This window comes from Euprymna scolopes, chromosome 2, assembly GCF_053919585.1.
Source record: "Euprymna scolopes isolate OS-2025 chromosome 2, ASM5391958v1, whole genome shotgun sequence".
NCBI classification, from domain to species: domain Eukaryota; kingdom Metazoa; phylum Mollusca; class Cephalopoda; order Sepiida; family Sepiolidae; genus Euprymna; species Euprymna scolopes.
Window position 1 is genome coordinate 138,807,739 of NC_136483.1, and position 21,380 is coordinate 138,829,118.

At 33.2% G+C, this 21,380-nt stretch overlaps 1 protein-coding gene across 2 annotated transcripts in view; it reads right to left on the bottom strand.

The window, feature by feature from the left end:
- The window catches only part of LOC145296393 (carnitine O-acetyltransferase-like), a 91,938-nt gene that overhangs the window by 5,398 nt on the left and 65,160 nt on the right, over window positions 1–21,380 (bottom strand). For both annotated transcript variants that reach the window (XM_080142529.1, XM_080142528.1), the window contains exons 10-13: window positions 18,759–18,878; window positions 17,011–17,133; window positions 12,158–12,356; window positions 1,387–1,524 (exon numbers count right to left, since the gene is read on the bottom strand). In XM_080142529.1, coding sequence (XP_079998655.1) covers window positions 1,387–1,524; window positions 12,158–12,356; window positions 17,011–17,133; window positions 18,759–18,878 — 580 coding nt within the window. The remainder of the gene's footprint in view (window positions 1–1,386; window positions 1,525–12,157; window positions 12,357–17,010; window positions 17,134–18,758; window positions 18,879–21,380) is intronic.

Below are 21,380 nucleotides of genomic sequence, written 5' to 3' on the forward strand. Positions count from 1 at the left end.
AATTTTTAAAAGTTATCCAATATATACCAGCATGTAAAACATGTTAAACCAAAGATGATGATGATGAATTTAAAAGTTTGAGAACCTTGTATGTTTGTTTGACAGAGAAAATTACTGGTCACTTCTGTGAGCATTAACTCCCTTCATCCAAAAAAGAAACAATCGATGTAAACAGTTCATTATTTGCATAGGAATGTTATTTCAATAAAAACAAGTGAAGCATGCATGGTTCCCCGTGAATGCCCCCAACAAACTCACTTAGCAACAAAATCCCATCCCTTCACTGTGGAGGTCCATAGATGCTGGAAAGCCTTCTGCTCTAATATTTTCTTCCCTTGAACTGCTAAACTTTGGAATTCCCTTACTGTCCCTGCTTCCCTGACTGTACTGACATGCAGAAGTTTAAATACAATGTAAACCAACATCTTGCTCATGTCCCTTAAATAGTAGCCCCTTACATCCAAGTGGCAATACGCCTTGTTTGGGGTGAATCTGAATAATAATAAAAAAATTTAATCGAGTCATTTAGTACAATTCCTTATATCTTCAAATATTTATTCATATATTAAGATAAATGCTATGTGCATTTTAAGTCAGGATGCCTTATCTTCGGACAGCCTGATCTGGTAATACAAGAGACAATGAGGACTTCTTTTTTTTAATTTTTAACTTCAAATCAGAAAAGCTAATTTATAACTTCAAATCAGAAAAGCTAATTTATAACTTCAAATCAGAAAAGCTAATTTATAACTTCAAATCAGAAAAGCTAATTTATAACTTCAAATCAGAAAAGCTAATTTATAACTTCAAATCAGAAAAGCTAATTTATAACTTCAAATCAGAAAAGCTAATTTATAACTTCAAATCAGAAAAGCTAATTTATAACTTCAAATCAGAAAAGCTAATTTATAACTTCAAATCAGAAAAGCTAATTTATAACTTCAAATCAGAAAAGCTAATTTATAACTTCAAATCAGAAAAGCTAATTTATAACTTGATATTATAAAAGCTATTTTACAACTTGAAATTATAAAAACCAATTTATAACCTGAAATTTTAAAAACTATTTTATAACTTGAAATTATAAAAACCAATTTATACCTTGAAATTATAAAAACCCATTCATAACTTGACATTATAAAAACTAATTTATAATCTGAAATTATATAAACTAAAAACAATAAGAATGAAAACTGGCAATATGGTGTGCAGGGCTGGGAGTCAGAGTTCAAGGTTCCGCATTCATTATTGGGTAATGCCAGTTAGACCTTCTTAATTTCTGTCAAAATAAACAAATTTACTGATTTTCATTGTTGGTACATTTTAATAATAACAATTAGATGGTAAGTTATTTCAACAAGATAAATAAAAAAAGAGGACACTTACTTGGCTAGTCGACAGTTTATGGTGCATACTCTTTGTATAGGCAGTGTCCATGAAGAGTTTTGGGATGTCCATTCCATTTTCAATAGCAGTCAACTTTATTCCAAGCAAATGCCGATCTATACCTTGACCACTGATTGCCTGTAAAATGGAATAAGTTAGTTTTCAAGAAATTTTTATAGAAAATAAAAATAACCCTTCTTTTAGATGATAAATACAAGCTAACAATCAATCGTCATAGAAATAAGGTTACTTCTGTTCTGTGGGAGTACACAAGGAAGGAGGGGTGGGGGCTTAGTCAATCTTAAGCAATCTTAGGAGTATCTGCTGGTTTCTTATTACCAAATTTAATAAGTTTAAAGAATAAGTTTTAAAAAAATAAATAAAAACACTGATTCAACATCAACTATTGTAATGATGTTAGCTGGCTGCCATCTTGTTGAATGATGGAATTCCTGGGCAACAGCATATCATCAGGAAAAGAAGCAGAGGATTGGCAATGCAATTGTTGATTGTGTTTTAAAGTGTATAATTTCAGCTAAAAGAAAGAATGTTGTCAAATAGATTTTGAGTTGTAATGACATTTAATGTCACAAATAATAAAATGGATTGGAATGTCAGTTACATAAACAAAAATTAATTTAGAATAGACAATTACATTTGTTTTTTATCAGAACAAAGGGTGACGTGGTTAGTGACATCAGAAAAAACAGAGAAAGAGTTGGATACAGGTAGTAAGCTAGAAGACAGGTTTGGTCTCTTGATGTGCATGGAAGTTAATGGATGCGATACAGCAAAATGTACAATGTACAAAGTGTTGCATAACTGACAGGGGATCCAGGAATGTGAAATAAATGTTTATATAAAAAAAAATATAATTTGCCTCATGGTGTTTTCCTTTCAGAAGAAAGAAAAGAAAAATGGAAGAAATATGAGAAGAAAAAAGGAAAAACAAAGTATGTGTCCTTTTGCTGGTATCCTCACAGAAAATGTTATTCCATCGTTTTGTTTTAAAGAACTGTCTTATATGTTATTGTCCTATCATGAACTGTACTTGAATGTGTATACACCTGCAATGAACTTTAGACAGGTAAAACAACACAATGATGCTAGACAATCATGTGTATACATAAACACCATCTATATATATAAAAGGCAAATGCGCGCGCGCATTTTTTGTGTGTTACCAAAAGTTTTTTTTAACCGACGGTTCCGGGGAGGGGGGGGGTACTATCGCTTAGAACTGTTTATATAGCCCCTAGATCATAATATGTACGATTTGCAAACGCGCGTTGAGTCTAGATTTATTTACGTCGATTTTTACAAAATTATTGCTATTTCAGCCCGTCTTGTGTTCGTTCAGCTTTTTTGTATAAAACCGAAACTAATTCAAAGCTAAGAATTGTTCTCAGCAATCGCACCAGGGAACGTCCAGAAGCAATCAGCTTTAATCAATGTGGGCCAAACTCCTTATATCAGACAATTGCTATTCAATCTGGACAATGGGGAGTTGGTTTCCCCCCTCCTCAACATCTTAGGGAAACAACCAGCCATAGTTGGGTAAACAAACCCAAAAGCTGCCCCGCAGCGAAAGTTGACTCCGTTACTTCTATTTGACCTCATTAATGAGGTCAAATAGAAGCAGCAGAGTTAACTTTTATTGCAGGCATGTGTCAATTCTGTTTTTAATACTTAATTAAATAAATTCAAACGTGTTTCAGTTGCTCTTTGTTGGCCGAGTGGGTAACGTGTCAGGTTTTTTGCACACTTTCTTTTCCACCTTCGCCTCAAGGCTTCGGGTTCGATCATAACTACTTACCAAAACTGTTTTTTTTAAGCCCCCCTCCAACACCGCCCCCCCCCCAACACAAACACCCGGGCAACGATTTTTTTAAAGAAGTTTTAACATTGGTTTTTTTTTTATATTTAAACAGGGTTCTTACTTCGCTTATTCTTTTGTTTTGATTTCCTCTCCCCCCCCCCCTGCCCAACATGCACACCTCTAAACACCCGGGCACCCCCCGCTAGTACTTTCATAAATCAGAGTCCATTTTCTGTAGGCTGTTTTTGAACCCAGTCAACGACAAGTACTTTTGCTAGTCTATATATATAAAAGCGAAAATGTTTGTGTGTGTGTATGTGTTTGTTTGTATGTCTCACAAAAACTTTCGACAGAGGCGATGGATTTTCATGAGATTGGTATCATTTTAAAGCTCGAACCTTCACCTGACAAATATCGAAAAATTGGCCAAAAACATTAATTCCTTCACCCTAAAATAATCAGTTTTCTACAGGGAGGGATGCCGAAAAAAATCGCTCCTTCATTTTCTCTCATCCTGCTACTACGACAATGACGTCATGTTTGACCTAGAAAACGTTGACGTTAGTTTAAAACCACCTGCAAGTGTTTTTAAAGGTTTAATTTTATCTGTTCTCAATTGTATGTCTCTTTGGCGTAGGGGTAACGTGTCGGGGTTTTTTTTTTTTTTTGCCTTAGCCTTGATGCTTCGGGTTCGAGCCTGTCTTCCTACCTAAACTTTTTTCCTCTTTTACACCTTTTTTTTCCTTTTTTTACACTTGTTTGCGGTTTTGCTTTGTTTTGGTTTTTCCAACTTTTTTTAACATCGTGTTTTTTTTTATACTATTAAAACAGGGTCCCCCCATCTCACCTGTCTGTTTAGATGCATGTATGTATGTCTGTCTGTCTCACAAAAACTTTCAACAGAGGTGACGGGTCCTGACAAGATCTGTATCATTTTTAAGCTTGACGACGTCTTGAACGACAAATATAAAAAAATTGGCCAAAAACATTAATTCCTTCATCCTAAACTTGGACGTTTTGTACAAGGAAGAGTCGATTTTTTTTCACCAACATTTTAGCAAGTCATCGTCACTGTTGGATTGACTTCGGTTAATTTCAATGCTTTTAACTTCCGTTCGCGTCATGGAGACATTGGGTAAGACATCAGATTTTGTTTCGCTTCCATCTTTGCGGCATGGGTTCAAGCCTGCCTGCTACTACTAGCAATACACATAGTCGTTAAAACGCTTTAAATAATCACAGATTTCAAGGGGTTTCTGCTAAAATAGTCATATTTTAAAAACCAAAGCACTTTAAGTCTTCAAAATACCACCGTTTTGTTCGGAAATGAATAGACTTTCAAATGAATTAGTAAATAATAACATACATTACATATTTTTAGAGTTTTAAGCAAATAAAGTGATAAAAATGTGAACATCATAAAACGGTGTTTTCGATAAGATTTTGTAATGACCCCCCTGATTTGTAAACATTTGTACTGTGTTTCAGTTAAGAATTTTTTAATGAAATTTGGAAATTAGCCAATTTTTTAAAATAATTTTCAGTGTCCAAAATTCATTTGACCTCTCGTTTTTTTTGTTATGTTAAAAAAAAAAGATTTTAAAATGACAAGTATGGAAAATTTTGAAAAAGATTTTCTTCGGACACTTACTATTAAATAAAACCATCTTTTTACTATGTTTATTCGTTAAAAAGATGATTGGACAGTGTTTTCTCTAGTGGTACGTAGCAATTTAAAAACATAATATCCGAAAAAATCGTTATGAATTTGAATAAAGCGATAGCATGGCATAAACAGACATTTTGTTTTTGTTGTTTATTTTTATTCCAAATCGATTTTTTTTTAATTGAAAATCTGGTTATAAAAAAATTTCTTACATGTTTAGTTAGAGCTATTTTGTTATCAACCATGCAAATATTTTTAAAAATTGGGTAGTAGTAAATTTTAAAATATTTAAACAAGCGAAGATGTGAAATATAATTGTTTTGGTTCATGCGTATGAACGGTAACACACTTCTAATTTCCTTCCCTTAAAAAATGTTTTCAGTGAATTATTATCGAATGAAAACTAATCTACCCGATTATTAAAAAAAAAAATAAAATAAAAAATAATCAATAATATTATTTGTAGGAGATGCTCAGTTAAAAAATAAAAATGGTAGGAAAAGACAAGAAATGTAATTAAAAATCAAAATAACATTAATTCAAAACTTTTAACAACTTGTCAGCTTTAGCAAAAACTTGTTTCTTTTTTTTTTATATTTAAATAGGTGGGACAAAAATACTTGATATTTTTCCAAACATCATGTTTTCTGTTAGAGGGATGTCACTTTTTTAAATAGCATTTATTTTTGTCTGTTTGTCATAATTCTTGTAAAGTTTCACAATGGGTATCAAACATCTTCTTAAGCAAAACAATTCTTAATTCTATGTCTAATCCTAGGTATGAGTGGCAAGCCTCCTCCTAAAACCTTTAGTCTTAACAATAATGCTAAGTACAAGTGGTAGAGCTCACCACTAAACTTCCTCTGTGAGCTCATATAAGCGTAAAAAAAACCCATAAAAAACGTTTAAAGAAAAGTGCACATGATTAATCTGCCATAAAAAAAATAAATTGGTCAACTGTCCTCAAACGCTAGGATCGTCTTGAAATAGTGAATTATTTTACATTACTCTAAATTCTAAAATTGTTTTTGTTTTGTTTCTATCAAGTCTTCAGTATGTTCACACATAATTTTCCTTAGCCCTATCATTAACCAGATTCAGAGTGGCAACCTCCCTACCTTTTCATAATTGCATAAAGACCCTCTTAAAACCATGCATAATCGCCTTTTAGAAAACAAACAAACAAAAAAACACCCAGGATTTATCTATCATAGGAAAAAGAGGGTAACTGCCCTAAAACTTTTGCGTACGGGCAATTATTTGCTGCTTCGGTAAGGGGGGTATGGTTTTTAACATCCGTACTTACCCACATGGAACGTTTGTATAATTTTTGCCATTTTTTAATTAAATTATTTTTCTATGTTCCTGTTTTTCAATTTAATTTTTTTTTTACTTTATTTTCCAAGATTATATGAACATTATTTTACGTTGATAATTATACGTTCTTGCGTGCAATAGAAATATTAGAATCTTACATGTAAATATTACGTTAAAAATGTAAGCGTAAAAAAAAAAGTAGAAATAATTTTTGCAATTATAATTTTTTTTTGTGAAAATATTAAATAAACAATGCTTAATTCAAAGATAATATTGTTAGTTCAGGAAATTAATTATATCGAATTCATTAATACGGACTTCAGGGGCTTTTTTCGTAATGTTCCTGTAAAAATTATTTTATTTTATTTTATTTTTATTTTATTGTTACAAATTACGATGCTTTATTTATATAAAAAAAGCAAAAATAAATTCTTGCATTTTTTATTTACTACTGAAAACCATAACTTTAGTAAAGGTATTTTTTGTTTAAAAAAAATAATGCATTTTCACTAAGATTTAAATAAAAATAATTGGTTCATTATATTTCGCGATCATTATTTGATAAATACTGAAAATTTCATTAAAATTGGTTAATTTCCTGATTTTTGGCGAATTTTTAAGCAAAGGAAGGGGTCAAAATGTTTATACATTTTGAGCATCAGCATTCATTTTGCCCGTACCAACCTAAAACGCTCGAATGATTCAAAATGGGAAATCATTTTACATTAAATTCTAAAATAATTTTTGTTTATCTTTTATTAAGATTTTTCAAGTTGTTCACATGCAATTGTCTATAAAGGTAGAATCACATATTTTGGAGAGGTGGTCAGATGGGGTAACAAAAGGTATTAATCTACAATAATACCAAAAAATATTGCAATATATTCATTTTTAACCAATCCTAGATTTCGATTCCAGTTTTTGGCACATAAAATACATTACAACTAAACTTTGAGTTCTCTAAGTTCTTTTCTTTTAATGGATACATGGCATTTTTAAGCAATCGCAGCATATTTATGTGCATTTACTGCAGATTATTTGGAAACCATTCATTTTTTGGAGATTTTCAGTAGCATATTCAGATTCCTTGCACAAAAATACACTAATGGCAAATTTCATTGCTTAGTCTTGTGTTTTAACAAAGATATAACATTTTTACTGAAATAGTGCAAAAAATGTGACAAAACACATATGGTCTTAAAGAAGGGAAAATATCCAAATGCGCAGGGCATAAAAATAATCATAGATTCATTGATTTTGATTGAATTTAAAAAATTTAAAAAGATTCTTTCTTAGCTTATCAAGCTCTTTCTATACATACCAATATTGAAATATTTTAAGCCATTTAAATTTTTTCATGTGTATTGCTACTACCACTTTTTTTTTTTTTTTTTTTTTTTTTTACATCTCTTTTCACCCTGGCTGCCTATTGTTGTTTTAATTCCTTCTCCACGCTACCATTTTTTTTTTAACGCCTCTCTCCACATTCATGGGTTTGATCCTGCCTACTACCACTTTTTTTTTTTTTGCTCAACACACACCTCCAAAAACCCGGACAACGCTGGGCACTCATACTAGTCTATACTATAAATCTCACCTGTCTGTTTAAATGTATGTATGTATGTCTGCCTATAACTTTTGACAGAGGCGACGGATTTTCACAAGATCAGTATCAATTTGAAGCTTAACATCTCGGACGACAAATATCGGAAAATTAGTTAAAACCATTAATTCCTTCGCCTCAACTTGTGAGTTTTCTACAAGGAGGAGTCGATTTTTTTTGCGATTAATTTTTGCAAGTCATTGTATCGGTTGGATTGACTTTGCCTAATTTTAACGTTCCGAACTTCCGGTCGGGTCATGGCATGGCGGTAAAACATCAGATTTTCTTTCACTTTCTTTTCCACCTTTGCGTCACGGGTTTGAGCCTACCTACCTACTATCACTTTTTTTGTTTGTTTGTTTTCTGCTCAACACACCTCCGGGCAACACCGGGCACCCAGGCTAGTTATCTATACAACACGACTCAACACGCACATAAAAATATGTACCAAAGTATAAATATACACACTCTGTTATGCAACTTGCATTATTATTTAGTCTGCTATGCAAGTCTTGTTCAGGAATGTGGATAGCTTTTTGTCATTAAGTTACAAATGAACTCATCTCTTCGATGCTCATGCGTTAAATATTGAACAGATAAATCAACTAATATATATTTTAGTTAAGATTGCATTAACGAGTGCTTTGAGAATAACAGGAAATGTGACAGGCAAAAGGTCAGTATAGGTCAACTCACTGATCCAAGTTAGAAATAATCTAAGACATGAAATATATATTATTTAGTAATATGATGTCACATGGCCTGAGATAAATGGTGATAGCAACAAAACAAATCTAGAAAGTATGTGATGCATGCGAACGTGTAAATGAAATGGGTTGACAGCATATGATTAAACAATGTTTATCGATCTCTCACTCTGTTATCCTTACTATCACACACTATTCAGTGATGTGGAACAAAGATCAATTTGAATATATGTTCTCTGTCTTCCATCAGTTTTTTCTTAAGTTAATCCTTTTGAAAGTATAAGAATTTTCAACACAACACAGCAAGCCCTCCATCTGGAATGATCACACAGAAGTGCATACAAGAAGAAAAACCAACAACAAGGTGCGACACAAGGTTGAGAACACAACACAAAGTCATTTATTTATATAAGTTCATTTCTAAATTAAAATTCCAGAACAAAGATTGGTTGCATTTTTCTGATTAATTACTGTTTAATTAACCAACTCAACACGTTCTTAAAGAATAGAAGTAAATTATTCAGCCATGATTGCTCATTAGTCAAAAGGCAAAAAGGTTTTCTCTGTCTAACCTATAGTTAATTTAGTGAAATATATTGTCAGACATTTTAACATATGTCTGGGCTCTTTGAAGATTCCATCTTAAATATCGATTGCAACTCCTAGTCTCTCAATTGTCTATCTATTATATATATATACTAACAAGCCGTCTGGCATTGCCCGGTCGTAAAATATGCATAAATATTATATTTTAATTCATACAGAAACTGAGACATAATATGCGTGTGAGCATTATGGTTTTTCTAATCAATTCATTTCTTGAAAGTAAAAAAAATTGACTTACTCCGGCACAGCTTATAGGTAATATGTAACATTTTTACATAATCACCTAAAAATAAAATCAGCCACATTTATTATTTTAAGTTTAATAATTAATGTTGTTTACATTACGTTTAAAAAGATTTAAAACTAAAATAACTTAACTGCATTTTGGTTTGATTGTTTTGTTTTATGGCATATCAACCCTTTTTGGGTTATTTAATGCCAAATCCAGTAATTTTTGAAAAAAGTTTTTAGTCTCCAAGTCCTTTATATCTTCAAATATTTATTCATGGAGTTTGGTTTGGTTGTTTTGTTTTATGGCATATCAATGGCATATTCAATTCGGCATGAAATAACCCAAAAGTTTCAGGTTATTTAATGTCGAATTTTGGAGAAGTTTTTATCTATCAAATTCTTTACATCTTCAATTATTTATTCATAGTGTTTGCTTTGGTTTGGTTGTTTTGTTGAGGAAAATTGCTTTTGTTTTTGACTTTGCAGAATATGGAGTTTTGCAAAAGGGAAGGAAAAAATAATATCACTATTTGGTGCATTTTAGGTTAGAAATCCAGTATCGCCAGACAATCTGATCTGGTGGCATTAGAACTGCATCTTTAACATGCTGCTAACTCCAATTCACATACCATTTTTTTTTTTAATTTCCTCTGGTGGTACTCGTCCTACAGACACTGGAAATAAAGCACTTTTATGCAAAGCAGTAACACCAACATAAATCTTTTTTTTATATTAAGGTTCCATGATCCCATAGTGTTCAGAGTTGCAATGCCCAAGTTTTCCTTGCTAGTGTTTTTTTTATACCCTGACCATAAACGTCCCTCTAGCTTCCAAGACCCAAAAGATAACCTCTCATCGAGCGAATCACTTGGTCTACTTTCAACTCTCTAATGCACTTCTTGTCAATGCATATTGTTGTGGTGGCACCCACTCATTTACATATGTGGATAATATTACACGTACATAACAAGACTCGGTTAGTCTGAGTGTGTGTTAACCAGAAGCCACCGAATGCCGAGCCGAGAGCAGATATGTTCTCCAGCCAAGACACTCTTACCTGACAACCATTATGTAAATATACTTTTCCTAATACACTTCTTATTGATCTACCGTTGTTTGTTGAATCTTCATTTGTATTGCCTTATACGTTATTTGGTTCTACCTGCAAACATAACACATAACTATTCTTCTGTTTAATAATGCTAGCCCATTTTGTTCAAAAGGTCATGACCTGTTATTGCAAATATTTTCTATTATTTAATTTTTATTATTGTAAACATCATGAACATATTTTTGCTCATCAAAATTGATATGTCCTAAAGGTGGCCCATTAATTCGGACAATCAAAGATAAAGGATTCCGTGAAAGGATTAAATAAATATACACTGTGGTTTGAATACTGAAAGAGAAATTTATTTACGTATTTATATAGAGACAAATAAAAGCGCGTTCATCGTTCAGGCGGAAGTCTCTGTTCTGCCGCGTCTGGTAAAAACCGGCGACTCGGTTCATTATGTAAAATGTTCCGGGGTGGTTACCTATCTCCACATAACAAAAATATTTTCCATTATTATCATTTTGTTTTACCTTTTTTTGATTATTTGATTATTTATTCAAGCATTAAAAGTGTTTAGTCAAACTAGCTACATACCTGCTTTGTCATATCACAGGATCCCAATCTGCAACATTCCTCTCATTCATAAGAAAAAAAAAGAACAATCCCAAGATTTTTTAACACACAAATATATATATATATATGATTATGATATATATTACTAATGTACACGGGTTTGTCGGGTTCCTATTACTGAAACAGACCATATTATATTGACCCATTAAGTTCCATAGAATCTGTTTTTTTATTGTTGAGATGAAACTTTGTGTAATCACTAAAAATGGGCTAAAATACACACATTGAAAGGAAAGGGAAAGGTTATTTCTTTTATTTAGAAAGCGAAATATCGACTCTTATATAAATAGGACACTGGGTTCATGCGATAATATTTTAGAAATCAAAAGGCTGGACACTCAAGATAAAATTTACACATTATGGTAAAATGCAAAACAGTTCATACAAAGAGTCACACTGCACTTTTGGCAATAAGTTAGTGGTTTACTATTGCAAGAGTCATTTATATGAATTCATGCATCAGTGAACAAATAGAATTTCACAAGAATTTTTATTAGGTTCCCAACAACTCACAAAGAGAAGTTGATGAATAAATATGAATTTTATTTTTTCCTCGGAGTAATTATGCAGTAAGTAGTAGTATTATATATTGTCTTATAAATTTTAAAAAGAAATTATTTGGTGTCATATTTATAGGACAGTGGGACCTAATGGGTTAAAAGAAGAACGCATGTCTATAAGGGCTGCAAGTCCAAAAAAAGGAGAACAGAAAAAAAAAATCCAGATACATAAGCTCATTGCTTAATTATTATCAACTTTTCAGAAAATTTTACAACAAATTTTGTCAGTTTCATTACTCCCATCAGAGTTCTCTATAGCAATCATTACTTTCTCAATCACCCATCTCATAACTGTTTATGATTCTCACACTGGTTTGAAACCTTTGTCTATAATACATCCTGTTTATAACTTACCCAGTTAATTTCTCCTGATGAATAAATGAATCAACACTAGCTGATGTACCCAAGATACTGACTGGCCACTGACCTCCAAAGAGACAGTCTTGGATCACTGAGTGAGTTGATCCATGCAAGCACTATTCAATTCTACGCTAACAGAAGAAAGGTGGATCTTTATAAAAAAAATAATAAAATCAAGCAATAAATTTTGTAGCAGAAACTCTTTCACTTACATCATTACTGATATTCTTATGTGTTTGAACAGCCTGGCGCAAGAATTGGAGCTTCTCTAGGGCTGGCACTCGGCTGTCATCCATGGCACAAGTAAAGAGATATGAAGGAACTGTACACGAGCGGATTGTGTCAGTTCGTCCATATTTGAAACGGCGAAGGGATGCACTCTCATATGTTGCACATGGCTCTTGATGCAATCTAAAAAATAAAATAAAAAAAATGGTTTATCCAAACTATACAACACCTTAGGTTTACTTAATTCAATGATATAACAAAATATTTTCAAATATATTATATATACTGACAGAAAAATATATAGTCAAGGCTATACCTCATTTGTATATTTATTTTTTATTTAATAAATTTGTATTCTGTATGATTCATTTTTAATTTGATTCTCCTATTTCATTATATATACACAATGGTTTTCTTGATATTATCATTATCAGAAGTAATATTAATTATCAATTAAAATGATTTAATAAAAAAAAAAAAAAAAAAAAAAAAAAAACTTTAAAATTCAAAATAACTTCAATTTGATTATCCTTTTCATTTTATTTAAGAGAGTCTGGAATGGTGGAAAGTATTTTGCTGTTTTGGGAGAAAATCTCTTTTTCTCAAAAAAGATAAATATTTTTAGAAAAGATTTCATCCATATATAGGAAGCCATCTTGGGATGTCCCAACATGGCTTCCTATATGGATGAAATCTTAGGATTTTTCTTCTCTGAAAATTGAAAGAATGTTTGTTTTTAGAGAAGCCAAGTATTTATTATGAAAGATCAAAATATTTTCCACTACTATCATGGATTTTATTACTAGTATGCAAAAGATTTACAAAAAAAATAAGTGTTTTTAAAGAAAAAAAATTTGCACATATGGTAATAATATTATTTGGATTCTTCATACTACTGTTCTCATCTTGAATGTTATTTTCACAATATTTTGGCTGATGTAACCTTTGGCCTTCTTTAGGTGTATTTTTTTTTTTTATCAAACTCAGGATAGGGGTCCTAAGTAATTCGTAATTGTACTTTTTCGAATTACTTACAACCTCTATCCAGACATGGCTGACGGAACGAGAGGATGCTACCCCCCCCCCCCATGAAGTAAATAAAGAGTTCCATTTGAAATTCTGTCCAGATTCCAGAGTTCAAGATATACCTGAAGAAGGAGGTTACATCAACCAAAATGTAAGAATGACACTGAAAATGAGAACAGTAGTCTGAAGAATCCAAATAATACGAACAACCAATCCTCATCTCAAAAATTCAGAAACATAATATCTATACATCCAGTATTCACTTTATTATTTAGTGCCCAATTTTCAACATATTGATTAAATGTGGAGACTATTGAAGTTTAGAATGATCACATTATCTCATATAAGGATCGCAGAGTTTTAGTATTGGATAACATATTTTGGTGCTTGTCCAGAATTCACCTTATGTTAAAAAAACAAAATAAAAGAAAAATCTTTATAGCGTATATAACCATGACAAAAAGAAAATATTGTACACCAAAAATTACATGAAGTGATCAAGTAGTTTTATTTCTAAATAAAAAAAAATCAATTTTGTAGGGAAACGGACAGCTACGATTGTAACATCATGCATATGAACGCGTTGGGAAGTATGAGCAGCAGTGAAGGATGGCTGGTTGCAAAGAGATATACCGTCTTTGTTTTATCGTTAGTTCCATGGCAGGTGCTCGTCTGAGCTCCAATCTCTGGCCCCCCCCCCTCGCCAATCTTTCACGATAAACACCCGTCTAGCTTAAACCACTGTCAATAATTTTCCCCACTCTTTATCTGTGCCTAAATAAAAATGTAAATTCCATGAACAAAGCTTCCTTCTTAGAACTGCATGCCTGTGGAACTCTTTTCCGTTTGCCTGTTTCCCACCTGACTTCAACATGGATGTCTTCAAGTCCAACATAAACAAATTCCTGATGAACTGTCCTCTTAAGTAGTGACACTTTATCAAATCTCCAATACTAACGAATACTACAACACTATCCCAATGATTACTGTACACGCAATAACCTTTATCCCCGAGTGGCTTCTGGGCCTTGATAAGTGGTGACCTCCATGTAAAAAAAAAAAAAAAAAAAGAAGATATACTGAATCGTTTACACCTGTCAAATTCGCTTGGTCTAGATCAAACACACAGACACAGAGCAAACTGTGTGCACTAGCACACACACATGCATGGAGCGGGGCATGCACAAACATGACATGACTAATTGATACGCGTGCATTCCCTATGACCTCTGACATAACCTTCCGTTTCCTTCTCTTCTTCCTCTCACTTCACCTGGCATCAAGCGGCCCACACGTATAATCCGCACTCTCCATAAGCATGCACTCGGAGAGCAGCAGACAGACTTGCGAGGTAAAGCAATTGATCCGTCACAAACTTTAATACCAACCAAGAACAATCAATTATTCCTAAAATTCAACAATACTATTGAACTTTTATAAACGTTCAGTTCACACATTTTTGCACAATGAAACTTGCTGTTTATCCCCGCCTGTTCTTGTACAAACAACAACAAATGTTCAACAAATGTTTTTATGTAATTTTGCTGGTATGAATAAATGTTTCTTGTATATTTTTGTAACTCAGTATTTGGTTATAATTAATTAAGGTCAGAGTTATTGAACATGCTCTTATTTCTTTACCGATCGGTATACCCCGATCCCAACAGAGATTAGCAGTAGTAGCCACAAAAGGCATATACAAATTAGGAAGTGCGCACAAGAAAAAGGAAAAAGAAAGGGGGGTGGAAATGCACCATGTGCTCAAGGAGAAACAAAGTGTTCGAAGAAAATAAATGTGTAAAGTCGAAGGCGAGAAATGGCTGGCTATGGGTGGAGTAAGGTCGGAGAAGAAAAGTATACACTGGGTGAGATGGATGATAGCGAGACAGGAAAATAACGGTAATAAAAATTTTTGTTGAAAAAGAAAAAAATGCCGACCTGGATTTTTCTTTCTTTCTTTCCTCTTGTTTGTATGTAACGGCAACATTACATATATACAGATAATTAGGAAGTATGCAGGAGAAGAAAAAGAAAAAAAAAAAGGACACAAATACACCACGTGGCCGGAGAATCAAAGTGTGCATTGAAGAAAATTGACCTGTAAACGCAAAGAGGAGAATGGGCCGGCTGTGGCCAGCATGCTATCAGAAGAAAGAGAAACACAAACCAGGCTAGATGGACATGTGTCAGCGAGAGACTTTTTAAAGTCGTGTCGAGACAGGAGAGTAACGTTTAATAAAAACTTTTGTTAAAAAAAAAAAAAGAATGTCGACCCGGATTTTTATTTATTTATTTTTTTTATTTTATTTGTTTGTAATAGCAATGTTATATCATGTCATGACAGAGAGATAAGAGAGATAACTCCAAATAATTCACCCTTACAAGATTTTTAGAAAGCCATTCTAAACATGGGGAGGGGGAACATTGGAAAAAAACATTTGCTTAAAAATGATTTTCTTTATAAAAATAAAACTACTTGATCATTTTATGTGAAATACAATATTTTCTTTCTGTCATCATACTAATTTAAAAAGAACATTTTTTTATGATAGGAGGAATTCTGCACCCATATTGTTTTATTACAGAAATCGCTCCAGACAAGACATGAAATCACTTGATGTCAAAACTAACCAAGTATAAGTGTTAGATGAATATATTCTGACCCAGAACAGAAATACTTTTAGACTAAGGCAATTTTTATTTTTTGGCCTAATCTAAAGTGCTCCTGTTTGGGAAGTTGGATTTTCCTCACATTAAAAACCAAGCATGTGTCTAATTCTGCCCTTGTAGAGGAGGCAAGTAAATATCAACCCTACTATCTTAACTGTTCTACATCTATTTTCCCCAAACTCTCATCCATTCTTTCAATGTGATCAAACCAATCAAAACTTTTGTTTGACACACATCTCCTTATAAGGAGAGAACTTTAATGCCTACTAGATACTATCGAATGTCTAAGGTCTCTCTGTACCAGGGTTTGTCAGAGTCTTTAACAAACCCAGACACCCCTTCTATTTATAGAGGGCAGCTTCCAAATAAGAAGCTGTGGACAATGAGGAACTACCTAACTAATAAAAAAATGAATAAATTAAACCTACATAGAACATAAAAAGGGTCCCTCGACCCGTTTATACACTAGGCAGCACAAGGTAAGTAATGGTGCAAACCTTTCCTCTGGAAGTGACATGATAGTTATGAGAAAGGCCAACCAAAGTCAGCCATCAGGATTTGATAAAAAAAAAAAAAAAAAGGTTCTGGCCCCCTATTACCACTAATTCTAGCAAAAAAAAAAAAAAAAAAAAAAAAAAAAAAAAAAAAAAAAAAAAAAAGGTCCTGGCCCCCTATTACCACTAAAAAAAAAAAAAGTTAAAAGCCTAACCATAGTCAGTTGCAGAAGATCCTATTGTTTTGCTGCCACTATTCAAATTTTTAGAAGTGGAATAAAACTTTACAGAGAAGATAATAAATAACCTCCCAGAAATCAAGATTTAATCTTTGTCTGAGATCATTAAAGCTCACATTACAAAGCCATCGTAACATTCTTGTATCATTTCCCTCCAGGTTTCACTTCTATACATCACCCCAATGTGTAAAAATTTTATTTTTAAATATCGTTTCTTCATTAAACTGTGATGAAGTGACTGTGCTTTAAATTAATTTTCTCTTCATCAAATCACTATTTCTGGTTTCATTCACCCTTCCTTCTACCATCTAAAACATTCAATTTGCAAGCAAGCAAACAAGCAAGCAAAATTAGTTTTACTGCAAAGTCATACATAATACTCATTGCACTGTTTTCAAATTCACTTACCTGTAAAAGGCGAGTTGCAAGGCGACTTGGATAAAGGCATCGGGACTGAGTTTCATAGATTTCAGAAAATCTTTACCGAATATTTTATACTGAGATATCGTCAAATCGAGATCATCAATTAAACTGGAAGAAAAGAGAAACAATTATTTAATAAAAACATGTAAAAATATTTTATCGAATACAAGATGGCATACCAGTCATAGGAAGGGTTCATAATAATACTTGGATCTGTTTGTTATATTTGGATTACTGTTCTGATCTTGTTATTCCCACAACATTTCAGTCGACATAGCTCCGACCTTCTTTAAGGGCATATTTATAAACTAGAGTATCTTTATGCTAAACTTGAAAACCTATACAGAATTTTGAACCTGAACTTTGACAAGAGTAGATTGTTCTTGTTCCATCAGTCATGATCAGGTAGAAATGTTAATTTGTTATTCTTAGCTATTTATTATCACCTGTAGTAGAGATTGAACCTTCAACCCCCAAAAGACTTGATTGTTAATCAATGCTTTTATCTATTGTACCGTAGGTCCATGTGAGCAATCATAGTATGAACTTTGGAAGTCTTAAAATTGATCTTGTTTTTATTACTTACCAGCATGAAGACCCGACGTTGCCTGGGATTGAATGGATCAACAAATATTTCACACTCCTATATTTTTTATTGTCATCGAAATCCATGAAATCGCCCGGGAGGAAGCTTCACATGCCTCCATGCAGTAACTTCATCTAATATATGTTATTCTACATTGCACTCTAGAGAACCTACTGTTTCTTTTATGAAATTATTTTATCTAAACTTCTTTCCAGCTAAGGAAAAAAAAAATATTAAGAAATTTACATGCAGGGTTTGAACCTTCAGACCACGTCATGCAAAAAAACAAAACAAAAAAAAACACGTAAATTTTCAAGTCTTATAAAATTCTTTGCAGTTAATGAAAAAAATTAAGAAATTTATGTGGAGAGTTTGAACCTATAGACCACCCCAGGCAAAAAAAAAACAACAAAAAAAAAACATACTATCAACTTACCCACAGTAGAATTTTCACAGCCCATTGTTCTATCATTGTTGCAAAGTGGAAAATATGGCTTTACCAATGATAGATAAATTAAAATAACGATTTCGATTATCGGTAATTATTGGGAGTATTCTGAGACAAAACTTAAGATCACTCTCAGACTTATGCACTAAAGTTTTGTAAATTTTAAAGAAAATCTGTTCAACTGTTTCAGGAACGAACTCACACACATACAAAGTTGCATTTATATAATTGTAGAGATACTATTACTTAAAGTGTTTCGGCATACTTTGTCTATTGTACAATCTTTTAATGACCAATTCAGTTTACTGAACTATTTCACACGAATGTATTATATTTCAATGCTCAGTTCAGAGCAGAGGTAGTATAATGTCTTTTCTGTTCTTCCATTCTTTGAGGAAGGAGGAGTATAATATCTGCTGTCATTAAACTATTCTGTCAGGCATTACATCCTTCTCTTGGCCATGTTTGTAAACAAAAAATTGTCACAAGTGGCAGTTCATTAGCAAACTAAAAACTTACATTATATAGTCTAGAAACTTAAACAGTTGAATTGAGAACATGGCCACAAAGGGAGGTAACTACTGAGGAATAAATAACTAAATGCAAAGTGTGTTTATTGCCACGAAAGTCGGTTTCTTCACATAACAGCAACCTTATAAAGAAATTATAAGAGAACTGAATAGAACAATAATTACTTACGAATCTGCATTTTTCTTGGCATTTTCGATTGCCTCTAACATCTTTGATCCAATATTAAACTTTAACTTAATTGGATCCTGGATCCCAACAGCAGGAAGTACTCTTTCTTCATTTTTGTAACTGAAAAAGAAAAAAAGTAAAGATACATTTCATAAATGATACTGTAACCCCAGTTTAAGAAGTGGATCCAAACTTCAAATGCAATCCTTATTGAGAAGATCAAAAAAACTAATCTCCCAGAAGACAAGATGTTTTAGAAAAAAAAAGGAAAACTTTCATGTGTGTACTATCAATAAAAAATTAAACTTTTAAAATCAGATGAAAAGAGACCGAGCACTTATTTCCAGTGGGCATTTCCAAGGCCACAACCTCCATAGATTCGGCTAATAGTCTATCTGTACTTACTTTGTTTGTGACATCCAACATCCACATTGTCCAAACCCAAATCCATAAGTAAAAAGACAAAATAAAAACAAATGATAAAAAAAAGCAAAAAAAAAAAATTAACAAAAGTGAAACAAAAATATTGAAATAAAATGATGCAACACCGAGTAGGGACAACAAATTAAAAATCTTGTGAGAACATGGGAAATCTTTAAACCCTTAAACTTCATGTCACATAATTATTAGAAATATTATTTGAAATAAACCTCATGCAGTTCATACTAACTGCCCAGCAAATAAAAAAACATTTTTTTAAATCCTATGTATTTTTGCTCCCAGCCTTGATTACCTACACCACTTACTTTTTCTCATTTTTCAATTTTATAATTTCCAATTATAATTAGTTCTGAAGAAATAACTCTAAAACTATAAACTTACTTTTCATGATTTTTAAAATTTCTTGAATGAAAGAACATTCATATTTTTTCTGCCTCCACAGTCATTAATTTATTCCCTAACTAGCATAGGTGCCCGGCGTTGCCCGGGTGTTTGGAGATGTATGTTAAGCAAAAAAAAAAAAAAAAAGTGGTAGTAGGAAGGCAGGCTCGAACTCGTACCACAAAGGAGGAAAAGAACGGGAAAAAAACCTGACGTCTTTGCTGTTACGATCACCACCAAACCGGAAGTGATGTAGGTTTTAATTAAGGCTAGACAATCGAAAGGAGAGGATGACTTTTGAAAATATTGGCGAAAAAAGCGACCTCCCCTCCCGTTGAAAAGTGCCCAGTTGAAGGTGAAGATATTAATGTTTTTAGCCAATTTTTTAATATTTGTTGTTTGAAAGGTCGATCTTCAAAATGATACTGATCTTGTAAAAATCTGTCGCCTCTGTCGAAAGTTTTAGGCAGACATGCAAACATACATACATTTATATATGTTGGTAACTCAAATTTTCGACCCAAACTGATTAAAAAGCTTGCCCTATCTCTGAATACCCTTTATGAAAAATTTAAAATGTTTAGACCAGAAATTCGCTGAGTAATTTGGTAAAGACCGAAGCGGTAAATTTTTTAAAAACTTTGACCCCTATCCTGACCCCTTAACATTTATTGTTTTGGGCTCAAATCAAGTTAAGTTAGATCCATGTTCAAGGAACCCATATCTAAAATTTCAAGTGTTTAGACCCAAAATTGGCGGAGGAGTTTGGTAGAGTTCTCAAAGGTCAAATCGTTGAACTTTGACTCCTTAACAGCCAAATTTCTGGTCAAAAACCGATTACAAAGATTTTCCCAAATCTCAATACCCTGTATATCAAATTTCAAGTCTGTAGACTGAAAATTGACAGAGTTATTGTGTAGGGAAGTGTACACAGACCAGGAAAACTTCAAGCTATTTCGGCGATGGCTACCGGCATGAACAACATGATAAAGCCGTTCAGTGGCGAAAGTGATGTGGTGGCTTGGTTAAAGAAGTGGACCTAGTGGCAAAGCTCCAAAAGATAGGCAATGTTGCCACAGTGATACCGTTGTTCCTGGAAGGTGATGTGCTAGCCCTATATTTGGAGCTGAGCTACCATGAACAGGAGGACACTGAGACAATCATAGTCAGATTGATCCAGGCATTTGAGGAATGGGCATACAGCAAATTAAAAGAGAACAGGTGGACGGAGGAATCCGTCGATGTGTATGCAAATGAAGTCAAAAGATTGGTGGAACTGGCAGGAATTCGGAGAAGTACCAGTTGGTCAGATATAAAGGCAGAACCTATTGCCTTATGAGGGTAGGGTTCAGGCTGAACTCGGCACCCAAGATCATGTCAACCATTCTAAGGAAGATTCTAGAAAAAATGGGGAAGGGAGATGGCGCCGTGAGCTCATATATCGACGATATCCTCGTGAATGAAACACTGGTGACTGTAGGGGAGGTCATGGTTCACTTGAAGTTCGGGTTGGTTGCCAAGGCACCAGAAAAATTGGATGGGGGAGCGGCTTTGGGACTAAAGCTGAAACGAACTGCATCGGGTGGCCTGGAATTTTGAAGGGGAAACGTGATCCCACAAATCAAAGAAGAGTTTAACAAGCGGGAATTTTTTTCGATATGCAGTAGGTTGATCGGGCATTACCTCATTGCCGGCTGGCTAAGACCAGCATGCAGCTACATCAAGAGGCATGCCGAAGGTAGAGGGTGGGATGATAGAGTGGGAGGAAGAACGACCGCATTGATTGAAGAGGTTCTGAAA